General features: G+C 39.1%; 10 protein-coding genes across 11 annotated transcripts; 6 read left to right on the top strand and 4 right to left on the bottom strand.

Annotated features, from left to right (window-relative positions):
• Positions 1 to 559: 559 nt before the first annotated feature.
• Positions 560 to 1,573, bottom strand: Gasu_57120 (uncharacterized protein). Its single transcript, XM_005703171.1, has one exon. The coding sequence runs from the start codon at positions 1,532 to 1,534 to the stop codon at positions 1,187 to 1,189; it is 348 nt and encodes a 115-aa protein (XP_005703228.1). The 5' UTR covers positions 1,535 to 1,573; the 3' UTR covers positions 560 to 1,186.
• A 10-nt stretch (positions 1,574 to 1,583) lies between these two features.
• Positions 1,584 to 3,948, top strand: Gasu_57110 (U3 ribonucleoprotein (Utp) family protein). The gene is made up of 6 exons (XM_005703170.1): positions 1,584 to 1,697; positions 1,753 to 2,193; positions 2,242 to 2,404; positions 2,456 to 2,504; positions 2,555 to 2,856; positions 2,905 to 3,948. The coding sequence occupies exons 1-6, from the start codon at positions 1,602 to 1,604 to the stop codon at positions 3,834 to 3,836; spliced, it is 1,983 nt and encodes a 660-aa protein (XP_005703227.1). The 5' UTR covers positions 1,584 to 1,601; the 3' UTR covers positions 3,837 to 3,948.
• Positions 3,949 to 3,963: 15 nt separating this feature from the next.
• Positions 3,964 to 4,908, top strand: Gasu_57100 (uncharacterized protein). The gene is made up of 4 exons (XM_005703169.1): positions 3,964 to 4,104; positions 4,156 to 4,234; positions 4,280 to 4,359; positions 4,404 to 4,908. Exons 1-4 carry the CDS (start codon positions 4,028 to 4,030, stop codon positions 4,768 to 4,770), a joined length of 603 nt encoding a protein of 200 aa, XP_005703226.1. The 5' UTR covers positions 3,964 to 4,027; the 3' UTR covers positions 4,771 to 4,908.
• Positions 4,909 to 4,913: 5 nt separating this feature from the next.
• Positions 4,914 to 5,658, top strand: Gasu_57090 (isochorismatase hydrolase). The gene is made up of 3 exons (XM_005703168.1): positions 4,914 to 5,041; positions 5,092 to 5,150; positions 5,205 to 5,658. Exons 1-3 carry the CDS (start codon positions 4,934 to 4,936, stop codon positions 5,608 to 5,610), a joined length of 573 nt encoding a protein of 190 aa, XP_005703225.1. The 5' UTR covers positions 4,914 to 4,933; the 3' UTR covers positions 5,611 to 5,658.
• Positions 5,659 to 5,662: 4 nt separating this feature from the next.
• On the bottom strand, positions 5,663 to 7,493 carry Gasu_57080 (uncharacterized protein). The gene is made up of 2 exons (XM_005703167.1): positions 5,815 to 7,493; positions 5,663 to 5,768 (listed from the first exon to the last, which is right to left on the bottom strand). The coding sequence occupies exons 1-2, from the start codon at positions 7,488 to 7,490 to the stop codon at positions 5,693 to 5,695; spliced, it is 1,752 nt and encodes a 583-aa protein (XP_005703224.1). The 5' UTR covers positions 7,491 to 7,493; the 3' UTR covers positions 5,663 to 5,692.
• Positions 7,494 to 7,843: 350 nt separating this feature from the next.
• On the top strand, positions 7,844 to 9,278 carry Gasu_57070 (zinc finger (C3HC4-type RING finger) family protein). Its single transcript, XM_005703166.1, has 3 exons — positions 7,844 to 8,954; positions 9,012 to 9,086; positions 9,145 to 9,278. Exons 1-3 carry the CDS (start codon positions 7,917 to 7,919, stop codon positions 9,235 to 9,237), a joined length of 1,206 nt encoding a protein of 401 aa, XP_005703223.1. The 5' UTR covers positions 7,844 to 7,916; the 3' UTR covers positions 9,238 to 9,278.
• Positions 9,279 to 9,282: 4 nt separating this feature from the next.
• Positions 9,283 to 10,353, bottom strand: Gasu_57060 (molecular chaperone GrpE (plastid)). Its single transcript, XM_005703165.1, has 2 exons — positions 9,965 to 10,353; positions 9,283 to 9,918 (listed from the first exon to the last, which is right to left on the bottom strand). Exons 1-2 carry the CDS (start codon positions 10,337 to 10,339, stop codon positions 9,346 to 9,348), a joined length of 948 nt encoding a protein of 315 aa, XP_005703222.1. The 5' UTR covers positions 10,340 to 10,353; the 3' UTR covers positions 9,283 to 9,345.
• A 10-nt stretch (positions 10,354 to 10,363) lies between these two features.
• Positions 10,364 to 11,118, top strand: Gasu_57040 (uncharacterized protein). Its single transcript, XM_005703163.1, has 2 exons — positions 10,364 to 11,045; positions 11,089 to 11,118. The coding sequence occupies exons 1-2, from the start codon at positions 10,829 to 10,831 to the stop codon at positions 11,091 to 11,093; spliced, it is 222 nt and encodes a 73-aa protein (XP_005703220.1). The 5' UTR covers positions 10,364 to 10,828; the 3' UTR covers positions 11,094 to 11,118.
• Positions 10,374 to 11,048, top strand: Gasu_57050 (uncharacterized protein). The gene has a single exon (XM_005703164.1). The coding sequence runs from the start codon at positions 10,536 to 10,538 to the stop codon at positions 10,764 to 10,766; it is 231 nt and encodes a 76-aa protein (XP_005703221.1). The 5' UTR covers positions 10,374 to 10,535; the 3' UTR covers positions 10,767 to 11,048.
• Positions 11,063 to 12,983, bottom strand: Gasu_57030 (glycerophosphoryl diester phosphodiesterase family protein). 2 transcript variants are annotated; one of them, XM_005703162.1, is made up of 2 exons: positions 12,729 to 12,983; positions 11,063 to 12,682 (listed from the first exon to the last, which is right to left on the bottom strand). In XM_005703162.1, the coding sequence occupies exons 1-2, from the start codon at positions 12,882 to 12,884 to the stop codon at positions 11,255 to 11,257; spliced, it is 1,584 nt and encodes a 527-aa protein (XP_005703219.1). In that variant the 5' UTR covers positions 12,885 to 12,983; the 3' UTR covers positions 11,063 to 11,254. The 2 variants fall into 2 exon arrangements, with proteins under 2 accessions (XP_005703219.1, XP_005703218.1); XM_005703161.1 differs by having other exon boundaries at positions 11,123 to 12,682.

The raw sequence follows: 12,983 nt of genomic DNA, 5'->3' as shown, positions 1-12,983 counted from the left end.
GAAGAAGCAAAATTGCTTCCTTCAAGTAGTACAAGAAATTGATCTTGATGGTTACGGCATGTAAAGTAAGTTTTATTCAATAAGCAAATTGACACTAAAAAATGTCCAATTCTCAATCCAACAACTTCTTTTATACTGAAAGCATGTGCACATAAAAATTGGAAGTTTCCAGACTCTAAAAAATTTATGAAGCATGCAATTAAAGTAAAACTTACACAACAAAAAGGACAAAATAAAAATTGCTTCGGCTATCTAAAATTGACTAAACAAAATAAAGATAAGACAACAAAAGCAGCAATTATAGCAGCGAATGTAAGCCGTGTATTTGTATTTTTAAAATAAATCGTGGTAAATTGTGAGAAAAAGGCATGCGATCAAGAACAAAAATTAAAAAGCCGGTCCTGATTTTTCAATAAGATTCACAGCGGAATATAATTTTGCAGAACAGTTAAAGAAGAAAAAATAAAAAAAAGCAAAAAATATAAAACAGACCTTGTCTTCTCAAAGAGAAAATGCCATATAATTTGGTAAAAAATCAAGAAAAACTTGTGTATGTTAATTTAAAAAATAATTTTTCATTTGATATTCATTTTTTTTAAATTCTCCTAAAGAAGAATTTAATTTTCTGGCCAGGGTATGGTTTTCAATTTAATGTCAATTTTTTCACATTATTCTGCTGACCTTATAGGTTTCCATGATGTACAATTTGATCTCAGTAACTTCTTCTGCGTTTCATTTTGAGGTGACAGATATAATTGTATTGATCACAGATTGAGCAGGGAGTTCAAATCCCTTAGCAATTTCTAAAATTATATAAACCAGTGAAATTGTTTGACAAGTACTAACGAATTTTGCTATAAATTAGGTTATAATGATATTTAATTGTTTAGAGATGAGCACTGGTCTACTAAAAGATTTAATGCGACTCACTTTATTTTCACTCGGTGGGTTATCATGATTTCAAACTTCGACAGAGGCCAGGTTCAAACTGTAATAAAACTAACACAGCATCACGCTGCCAATACATTTTACCAAGCTGAGAGAGCTGTTACGAATAGTGAGAAATAAACGGACAATACAACTGTCAAAGCAACAGCTCAATCTTCACTTCTCACGAGCTGGAAGTATCTTGAAAGACACCCCACTAGGAGAATTTTACTACAACCTAAGTCCGAAGGATTCTAATCTATTTTGTGGACTTTCGGCCTTCCAACACTGCCAACCGAACCTTCGCTTCGTGACACCTGTAAGGGTTACAGTAGTGATATTTTAACATAGGCTTTCCACAAAGTTTACAGGAACTTATATTTTGCAGTGGTTCAATCCCACGGTTCCATTTCCTCCGCATCTTATATGCTCTTGTGGTCTTTCTCTTTGGAGCTGCAAGCAATTCCCAGAAATCTTTCAACAAACTCATTGCTGAGGACGAATCATTCCAGTTGGTATCTAGAGTAGGTCTGAATACTGAGGTACGTGCAGCAGCACGAAAATAGGTAGAAAAAGAGGTTGGAAAATACCACAGTACACTGGTCATCCTAAAGTGATTACGGCGATAAATAACAATTGTCAATTTTCTGGGTATTGGAAGGTGTTGTTTTTTTATGCCAAGTGACGACGAGTATAGTTTTTCTTCAGAAGCACAAGAACAAGTTGTTTCAAACATCATACGGTGGAATAAACAAGATGATTTTCAGCAGGTATATAGCAGTGTCTAGAGCTGTCGTTTTTGTCTGTTGACTATTCGTTGTACAGTTAGTAGACGATGTAGCAGTTTATCCCAAAGCTCTAGGAGTAACGATAGATGATTTGATAAATTCGTTGCATTCTTCGAAGAAATTGGAAAGTTTGAAAGAGCAAGTATCTCATATTCAGGGCAAGGCGTTGAAACCGTTAGAACACCGTGCGCAAGTTGAAAGAAACAAACGAAAAGCCGCATACGAGGCAACCAAGGCGGGTTCCAAAAAATGGAAAGCATTGGTCCATCGCATTGAGAGAGCTCAAATAGTGGATTTCACAGACTCGACTAGTCGTTCAGAGGAAGCGACAACAGTGAACGAGTTGGTGAATCGTTTTCAACCACAGTGCGAATTGGAGAAGGAAATTGATCAAGTCATCAAGCGTAGTTTGGTTGAAAATGAAAATCGGTTATCCGAAGAGTTGAAGGATGCCAAGAAAACTGCAGAAGACAAAAAAGTATGGGTTTTTTGGGTTACCGTTTTGTCGTTTTGTTACATTTTTTAGGATGCTGAAGCACTGAGAAGTTATAAAGCAAAAATGCGTGCGTTGATGAGCTATTTTGAACAGAAGCGGCGTCGAATCAAGAGAATCAAGAGTAAACGATACAGAAAAGCACATCGGTCTTTCAAAGGGAAGAAGAACAATGAGCAGGCCAAGTCGTTAAAAGGTAAGATGGCTGCGATGCAATGATACCAAGGATCATCTCAGAGCGCTGTAGAAACAAGAGCAGAAGAACGAATGAGTCTGAGACATAAGAACACTTCCAAGTAAGTCGGGCAGTGGTTACTTTTATAGACTCCTGATAGTATATATGTAGATGGGTAAAGCGCCAGTTGCAACGTAATTCTGCCCATAAGGAAGAAACTGCAAAAGCAGCTATTCAAGAACAGTTGGAAATTGGAAGAGAAAGAATGCAAAAGAGGGACTCTGAAGAAGAAGAAGAGTCAAGTGACAATTCTTCTTCGCCATCAGATGAAGATATTCCTCAAGACGAATCAAATGGAAACGATTATGAAACCGAAGATGAGATGGAAGCTTTAGAAGAAAGTATTAGACAAGAAGAAGCCTCGAATAATCGGTCTAGTGAAGAGAACGGAATTGCTTTGAATCCCAGTCAAGGTTGTACTTACTTATTTTTTTGATAATACGTGTTGATATTTTTGTTAGTCTCTAAGAAGTTGTCTAGCATGGCCATGGAAACTCGAGATGTTACTTTTGCCACTTCGAGTCGTATAACTATTCGTACAGACAGCAAAGGTTCTGACTCGAGGAATATAGAAGTCACGTCAACAGTGAAAAATACCAAAAATGCTGAACCATCGCCTGGAGTAATTGGCAATCCTTGGCTAACAGGAATATCACTGGATAATGAGGAAAACAAGCAATCTGTCAGTAGTAACAACCAATCACTAGTTACCCATCATCATGAGAAAATCAACGACAAGAATGAGCATCATCACAAGGAACCTCTGCAAACAAGCTCAGTAAAGACACGCAAAGACCTCATTCCGGAGAAACAACATAATGAAAACCATTTGGCAGAAGATGAGTCGGAGGATGACTCGATATCTACAAATTCAGATGCAAACGAAAACAAGTATTACTTGAAAAGAGCGTTTGTTGAAGCTGGAACGGAGGACAATGATTTTGAAAGAGAAAAGGAGCGTGAGATTGAAGAGGAACTGGAAATGGAGCAACCGGAGACTTTGGTATTGCCTGGTTGGGGTAACTGGGGTGGTGCTGGTATCAAAGAACCACGAGCATCACGATATGCAGAAAAAGTAAGACTTGAAAATGAAAAAAAGAAGGAGGCAGCAAAGGCAAATAGAAAAGATTCCAAACGAGGACTGGAACATGTAATCATATCTGAAAAGCGAGTAAAGGAGACTGCTGCCCTAACAATACCATTTGTGCCAGCACCAATGAAGTCGAGAGAAGAATATGACAGGACGACCAAAATGCCACTTGGTAAAGAATGGTTGCGCTTTGAGTCATATCAAAGGGCTATTCAGCCCTCCATAATTACTCCTATTGGTAGTAATATCGAACCAATCAATCATAAGCGAGTCTCGGGTACACAAGATAGAGTAAGGTTGTAAAATAGCACTCATAGCATGTTGTAGATAATATTCTGGGATTGTTCTTAGAATACTGTGACCCAAAAAATCATTTTCATTGAAAATAAATGGAAATATATTTCACTGATTGAGATGCTGAGAGAAGATGTTGTCCATTAGAATTGTTGAGGATAACGTTTGAGAAAGAGAAAAATGCTTGTTGGACTCATCCAATGGCGCCAAATATTTTTCCAACTTGTTTGTGTCACCAGTCTTTGTTGGTATTGGCTGACCCAATAGAAGAACGAAAGTAAGATCTTTTTTAGTCCTCAACAATGGGTTGTCTTCTTACTTTGCAAAGAGTCTCGGTTGGATTTCTCGTTGCTCTTCATTTTGCACTTTCTAGTTACAAAGTGACCTATTTATGTGACAAAGAAAGAGTAAGACACTTTCAAGAAAATTTCATCTACTCAACTGGTTGCTAGGTTGAAAAAGACTTTGAGGCAGCCTTGGTCACTTTGAGCAATCCTCGTTGCGTTGTAGCGCTTCGAAATATTGTATTTCTGTAAGAATGCTCTTGCTTGCCTTGGATCCCTCTGACTTTACAAGGTATTTGAGGGACGTTGATGATTTTTTACAAGTCTGTGTTAAGGCACCTTTAATTTGTTCTTCAGATTCAGTCGTCGTTATGCCTGATTTGCTCCAGTATTTTTGCTTGGAATCTTGCACAAGTTCCCACTCAAACCAGAAAGTATTGGAGGGCCTTGCGTTGTTGAACATGTTCACAAAGAAACAAGCAACGACGAATGAAGAAACAACTTGTCTATTGCAAGGTGATAAAGGGAACCCATTATTCTTTATATGCTTTATTACAAAGCCAGTCACTTTGCATGTTATGTTGAATCGGTTATTCGATGAAGAAACTTGTCTTACTCCTGAACAACGGAAATTGCTTTGGCAAGAGCTTGAAAAGTAAGCGATAAAGGGATAGAAAAGACAGATGATCATCATTGGATAAGAAGACACTTTTCAAGAAGGGATGAAGAAGAGGAATGGCAGTGGGATTGTCCAATGGTTCTCAGTGAATACCTAGTCGAGAGAATTCATCAACGAAATGGAGTGAAAGATTGTTGTTGGAGATGGCATCGAAACCAGTACTTTTATTGTGTGACTTTCAAAATGACATTATGGGGTTTATTTCACCTGAAAAAAAGGAATCTGTTTTAAGAGGTGCTTCTAAAGCCTTAGTATGTGAAGATCTTCTTGTCAAGTGCTGTATTCACTTGCTTCAACTTAGTACTTTGCTAGAGAGAAAAAAATTCCAGTGATCCACGTTGGAGTTCGATTTCGAAAAGGGCAAGTTGTAGAGAAGGAATTGATTGCACTGTTTTATAAAGTGGAATGAAATAGGTACCCCGAAATATCCAAACGCAACAAAGCATTTGCTCGTATCGAAGGAATGGGCTCTGTTTTGATACAAGGTACACCGGGAAGTGAGCACGTTCGAGAACTTTTACCAACAGAAGGAGAATACATGGTAACCAAGCGAAGAGTGGGTGCTCATTTCAATACCGATTTGGAAACCATTTTGTCAGCGTTGGAAGCTACCCATCTCGTGATGTGTGGTGTTGCTACTAGCGGAGTGATTCTTTCCACGTTGAGATGGGCTGCAGATGCCGACTATGAAATCACCGTTATTCGTGATGGAGTTGCAGATGGCAACGATGTCGTGCATGATGCCCTTTTGAATCACGTGTTTCCAAGTCAAGCTGATGTCTTAACTGCGGATGAGTGGATCAAGTCCATGTCTTCGTAATAAAAGCTTGTTTGTTGAACAATTTTATATAAAAAAGGTTTCTTTATTTAAACAAGTAAGGAGGAAACGGCCAAGGATTCTGTCAGATTCCGCATTCGCCTCGAAATATTCTTGTAATGTTCGATATAACTTTCACGTGAGGGAAGGAATAAGAACTCCTTTAAAAAGTCAGTATCTTCACAAGCATTGTTTCCAAAAGTGGACCAGTCCGTTACCCATTTCATTCTATCTAAAACTTTGGATTGTTGATAACACACATTATCTAAAACACTTTGGGAAATATGAGAATAGAACAATTCCAACAATGGGAGTACTTTTTTCCTATAGGTTTCAAAAAGAGGAACTTCACGCTTAAAGTAGTAATCGTAGATATCCAAAACGAATTTGATAACCAATGCTTCACGTCCATTGTGGAAAAAGGGTCTCTTGCCTTTAATGGCTCTTTTCAACAACGAAAATGGTGGCAATCGTTCCATCAATAGTTTCATCGGATCCCGTGTCTTCAAATGATCGAATAGTCGTCCAGCTTCTGACTCATCCAATGCAAGAAGACGACCTAGGAATGTTTGGTCTGTATGGGTCCTTGAAGCAAGCACGGAATTATCCTTGAAGAATAAAAAATATCCAGCAAGATGTACTAGAAGTCGAGCAGGAGAACGAGGATAGAAAGGCCCACAGGTCAATAACTTTCTGTATAAAATCAATCCAGTTAAACCGAAACGAGAAATAATTAATCTGTGCGTGCGACCATCTTCAGGTCCATCTGTAGCCAATAAGAATTGCAGTCGAGAGGAACATTCGACATTTTCTTCTTCTTCAGTTTCTAATGTACTTGTCGTCGTCATTATTCCAATGGAAGGAGATTGTTGTGTTGAATCGGTTGGATGAATCATTCTACTATTGTCTGGAACAACAGTAGATATTCTTATCCTATCATACTGTTCTTCGTCATCTTCTGCTTGTCCATTTGTTCTTTGACTACGATTCATAAAACGAACAATAAAGCGAGTTCCTGAAGGACGTGCTGATATTTCCTGGTCACTATTATCCGAACTATCACTGGATAACAAATCTTCTTGTACTCCTGTTTCGTACAACTGGAAACGAGACGTCATATTGGCTCTGGATGACCAGTTTCTCAGGGATGTATTGGAAGGTCGGTCTGGTTCCCAAGGAATACCACTGAAAAAAGAAGTTCCATTCATGCCTATTCGACGTGTCTCCGTTGTCGGAGCTTCAAAAGTATCGTCTCTTTCCTCTCTGGAAAAACGAAACGCTCTCGTTGGCCGACTTCTTCCGGTGGAATTACTTCTAAACAATGTAGGATGATAAAAATACTCTTCAGGATCCAAATCTGCGGGACCTGTATCTGACGCAGTTAAGCCTCTGTTATTAGAATACGAAGGAGCTCGACTAATTATTCTTCTCCATAAAGCTCTTCTTCCTTCAAAGTGCTCTTCTGAATGACTATCTCGCTCTTCCATTTCTATACCATCACGTGAGGACAACCAGGGGTCCACGTCAATAGTCTCCTCTTCTGCATTCCCACGTGACTCTCTGGTACCTTCAGTATCAGATAAGTTACTTCTCCAATGAAGATTATTGCGCCTGTTTTCTGACCGAAAATTATTTCTATATCTTGTAGAAAGTCCTGAGAGAAAAAGATGGTTGTTTGTGGGTCCCAACGCATTGTTTTCCGTAAAAGGGGAAGGTGACAGCGTACGTAAGCGCCTAGTTTCTCTTTCCTCCTCTTCAGGAGGGTGTAGAGCAGCTCTTCTTCGACTGTTGCGAAACTCTCTCCCCAACGGCTGCTCCACCTCTTCTTGTGACTCTGTCTGAACACCGAGAGTTTGAGAACTCAAGTGTGTTGAACGCTCCATATCTATTATATATATATATATATATATATATATATATATACAGAAAGAAAGAGACAGAGAGAGAGAGAGAGAAAAGGGGTTCTTTTGAAAACGGTTATTCCAATAGGAAAAGAAAAGCTTGTTAGCTTGTGTCAACCAAGTCCTCTTTACCGACAACTTTTCATGGAAAATTTCAATTCTCTTTTTGAAATGATATGAAAGGAACTTGGCCTTGAATCTCATGAAACACTTTTGTACAATCCACATGTAACTATTTGAGTATGAGAATAAATGAATGCTACAGTATTATACGAGATATGAGAAGGTATTCTCTTTCTGTGAATATTCAGAAAAGCGAATCATGATTCAACTCGTTGGCTTTTAAGGATTGGCTTGTGCCATTCGGATGGATGATGTGGTGGGAGAAGAAGTGTTGTCGTATTGGCCATGAGTTCAAGTAGAGCCAAACGAAGAAGGGTTCCCAAAACAAGACCTCACGAAGAAGTGATTGACTTGGTGAGTTCTTCGGACAACTCCCCAGAGCTAGTGAGCTCTACTAGAAACGTATGGTCAACTAGCCTTACTCCTGACAGGTCCTCATCATCGTGTCCCTCACAAGAGCCAAACAGAAGAGTCGCAAGTAGTTTGGAGAGCTCTTTTGCGGAAACAGTGGAAGAACCAGGCTCCCATAATCTTACCACTTCACTACCAAATAGTCGACGTTCAAACTTATTGCAAGCAACACAAGTTGAAGCAGCTTGCTTGGACTCGTCGACTGTAGCAAGTCGACCTATTGCCATATCTACAGAAAGAATGCCACATCTTGCTGAAAATACGTGGAACTTGGAACAAAGTGGGAGAAGAGAAAGCCTTGGTGAAAGCAGCTTGTATTGCAGTGCTCAAAGGAGTGCAGGGATGGGTGTTTCTTGTGACTGGAACGGCACGGAAGAACCAAGAAGTGAACGACCACCTTTGGGAGATAACATACCAAGGTATTATCGAAGAAATAGTCAGTACCGTTATCGTCCTGTTGAGAACGTTGGAGAGACGAGAGACACGGGAAGTACTTCTGGTATTCAAACAAGAAGTGGTCGAAGCTACACTACAAGAAGTAGTACAAATCCTCGTATGAATATCCAAAGAAGGATACTTGAAGCAGAGAGAAGATCACTGAGTCGTGAATCAGGTCATAGACAGACTTCTTCTGGACTGAGACAAGCAACTTCAACGAGAAGAAATCGTATATTAAGTGGAGGACCTTCGTCTTCCCGTTCTATTTCTCGTTCTTTAAATGCTTGGATTGAGTATTTCAGACAAGTCAATCCGTGGTTACTTTTGTCATTTCATGAAGGAGACTTTACAGCTGATGATTATCAAATGTTGCTTCAATTGGATGAAAAAGTGGAAAATAAGAGAGGGGCATCTAAGAGTGTTATTGATAGCATTCCTTGTGTTGAAGTTTCCGAGTCTGAAATGGGAGAGAGTGTAAGTAACTTGTTGATGGAATGATACAAAAAGTAGTTACTGAGTTTTGTGGAGCAGTGTTGTATATGTTTGGATGATTATGTGCTTGGAGAGTCTTTGAAAAGGTTACCTTGCAATCACATTTATCATAAAGTAAGCATACATTTGTTTCTACTTGAAGTGACTCATGAAGCTTGTGTCGTTGTTTTAGGCTTGTATTGAACAATGGCTAATAGAAAATGCCTGTTGTCCAATCGATAAAGAAAGAATAGATGGAGAAAATTGGCAGGAGTTATTGAAATAAGAGACCATAAAGAAGAACCATACGTTCAAGATCCATTTTGAAGATACCTTAAAACCTCCTATTTTGTTTATTTCAACACAAAACCAAATATCATCCAACCAGTAACTCTTATTTGACACCATTTTCTAAAGTTTGGGTTGTGATATCTTCTTCTTCTTCCTTCTTCTTCTTCTTAGGCTGTTCCTTTTTGTGGGGACCAGGTCCACTAGAAACCACACAAAGAGCTGGTCTCACCAGTCTTTCTCCTATTTTATAACCACGTTGATACTGCATAGCCACTATACCTTCTTCATGATCTTCCGAGTCCACACGGTTGACCGCTTCATGTAAATTGGGGTTAAAAGGTTGACCTACTGCATCAATCGGTTCCACATTCAACTTCATCATCGCATCCAACAACTGTTTAGCAAGTGCTTGATAAGAGTCGTGTATCTTTTGCTCGCTTTCTGTGTTGACAATTATGGCTGCTGCAGCTCGTTCAAAGTTATCCAACACCGCAATCAACTCCCGAATGACATTGGCTTTGGTAACTTCAGCAATATCTTGTTTCTCTTTGTTCATCCTTTTGCGATAGTTTTCAAACTCCGCAACCAACCGAATGTAGGCTTCTTTCTGATCATGGTATTGTTTCTCCCACTTGGACGTTTCTGCTTTGCTTTCTTCCAGCTCTTGTTGTACCAACTATGCCAACTGCGTAAGAAGCTTTCATAAAGAGTATTAAACTTACCTCCAATTTTCTTTTCAGGAAACTTGGAGACTGAAGGATATCTGGAGACTCTTCTGGGGTTGACTGCTCTTGCTCTTGAGAAGGTTGTTGGTTTTCTTCAGGTGCTTCTGAAGAGTTTTTGTTTTGCGGTGGTATTTCAGAAGCCACAAGTGAAAAGCACTTTTTGGGTCGGTAACAAGGCTTGGAACGAGTCAAAAACTGTTTCGACTTTTGAGTAGCAACTCGTAATGAATAGCATCCCATGCATCTAGTTTGTAAGAATAGGGGGCGTCTAGAATAAATGGAGTTGCTAAACACTTGAGTATTCATACGAGTAGTAGTGAAGGGTATAAAGGAAGTATAACTTGATATCCACACGGGATCCATTGCCATCATCATCATCGACGACGACTATACCAAGTGATTTTTATTCTTTTAAAAAGTGTTCATAACTTTTATCAAATCACTACAAACAATGCAACTACATTATTCCTATTTTGTGTGAATCATCGAAACTATTACAAGATTTTGATATCCATTTGAGTTGCAGTGTGTGTGGTTGCACATAGATATACCAGCTGTTATCATCACTATGCCTTGTTGTGCCCGTTGTTGTGTTTCTAATTGCAAGTGTGGAGAAAATTGTGCTTGTTGTAGCCAACCTTGTGCGTGTTGTTCTCAGTGTAGTAGTAACCAAAGCTGTCGTTGTGGGACCAACTGTGGTTGTTCAAGGTGTAAGCCACTAGTAAAGTGTTGTGCGCAGTGTGAAGGAAGAAAATGTGGTTGTACGGGTATGCAGTGTCCTTGTGAAGCAACTAAGTAAAGTTTTATGAAATAATAAAGAGTGAATGTCTTTGTTTTGTTTTCAGATTTGTGTGTGAAGAAATGGAATCGTCGTCTTGGCCTCTTTTATCGAATGATGACTACGAAATATTTTTATTAAGAATACCTGACGTTGATAAGCATAAATGTACGGAAATAGAATGGAAAGAGTTACAAGATGGCAACTATGAGGGTATTCTTGGGAATGAGACTTTCCAACTAGTGCAACGGAAGACGCCTGAAAGCTTAGCCGTCATCTGGGGTGACGGTGAACAAACCAGTAAGAAAACTTGGCAATCGTATTTCAAATATACCAAGTTGAGAATAGGAACACGATGGATAACCCAACAATGGACAATACAAAAAAAATTGTCTGTGATTCCTACTCCACAAGCTCCAACACTCGAGACGAATTATCCAGAACAACTAGACAACTTGCAAGTGAAAAATTGGACAATAGCACAAAGTAACAAATAGAACAAGGTTTCTTTACAATATATCACAAAGTTTTTTGGCAAGACAAGTGACGTTATCTGCAATAAGACCATCCACTCCCAGCTTAATGAGGTTCTTGGCCTTGTCTTCTTGTGAAGTAATAGCTCCAAAACAAAACACTTTCAATCCATTATTCTTTAACTCCGATACAATGTTCGGCTTCTCAAATAAAATGTCAGATAGAATAGCCATACCGTCTAACTTTTGATGAATAGACCAGTTCACCGCATTTTGAATATCCATTGTTCGAAGGTCAAAATGATCGTCACTTGAGAAACGAGTCTCCGAACAAAGCAACAAAACTGGAAAATATTCTTGCTTGCATTTCAATAAATAACAAATATCAGGATCAAATGAAAGAAAAACAATCGTCCGTTGCTTTTTCTCTACAAAACTTTTACACACACAATCCAAAACAGCATCCACAAAAACATTGCGATCAGGAACCACCAACTTCTTACGCTGCTGGTAATCAGGACAAGGATATTTCATCTCCAAAAAGAAACCAACATCAACAGGCATCTTCATCAGAACTTCATCCAGTGAAGGCAAATGATCTTCAATCAAACTTGGAATCTCATCCATGTCGTCCCTATCTGAGTCACTACTTCGATGACTTGCAATGCCTGATAGATCCGAAGTGATAGAACTTGAACGACTTGATGAATTTGAATGGCTTCTTGTACCATTTCTTCGTCCTCCGTGACTTGTCTTTGAACGCAAGTGATAGCCATTACTTTCTCGAGTTTCGTGATCACTATCATAAAAAGTGACTGCAGCACCTTCACGATAAATAGCCATTCTCTGAAAATCTTTCAAAGACAAGCTTCCAACTGCAATAGTTGGATATCTTTCAACTTTTCGGATATCCATATCATCCAAGTCCAGTTGTTGTGTCTTCCGGGTAATCAAAAAGTCATGGAACACTATGGGGTGACCATCTGCACTTAACTGAACATCCAGCTCAATGAACTTGACTCTTTTATCACGAGTTGCAGATAGAAAGCTTAATAGCGTATTTTCCTGAACATAAGACTTTGAATGAGCTCCTTTCCCTCGATGACCCACCAAAAGTGGAAGAGTATAGTTTAACTTGATAGCATATAAATATTCTCTCATATTCTTTACACTAGGCAACCAGGGTCTCACTATGAGATATTCAAACACTAACTCTCCAACGATAAGAATATCCTTGCTAATTAGAGGCCTCCGTATCAAGCCTTTTGTGTCCATAAACTCACTGGAAACCAAAGCACATTGTCCAACAACACAACAAGATGACGAGTCAACCTTTCCCATTATAATATCTATATGAATGTCAAGGTTCTCCAAGTTCTGGTCTGAAAAGGAATAAAAATATAGTCCTCGTTTGCTACACAACTCGTCGTGGCTCACATAATATGCATCATTAGGCCCTCTCAACTAAACAAGTGAGAAAAAGACTAGTTGCTTCAAATTATAGAAATACCTTCCAATACAAAGAGGAATCATCTAAACCATCGTGGTTTGGAAGCAGGCGCAACTTGAGAGGTGAGAGGTTGGCTCGAAAGCTCCCCGGAAAAAGACAAAGCATATAGCTTTGTTCACCGGGTTCCATGCTTTTCTTCAACTCTGCAGACGTCATTATCGACAAACAAGAAATAAACAGAATCTTGTTAAAGTCGGAGGTTTATCAACGCGGAGGATGCGCATATTTCCGGAATCCAATTCTTTGAAATGGAAA

Source organism: Galdieria sulphuraria (genome assembly GCF_000341285.1).
Source record: "Galdieria sulphuraria unplaced genomic scaffold scaf_60, whole genome shotgun sequence".
NCBI lineage: Eukaryota > Rhodophyta > Bangiophyceae > Galdieriales > Galdieriaceae > Galdieria > Galdieria sulphuraria.
This window is presented reverse-complemented; position numbering and strand designations above follow the sequence as displayed.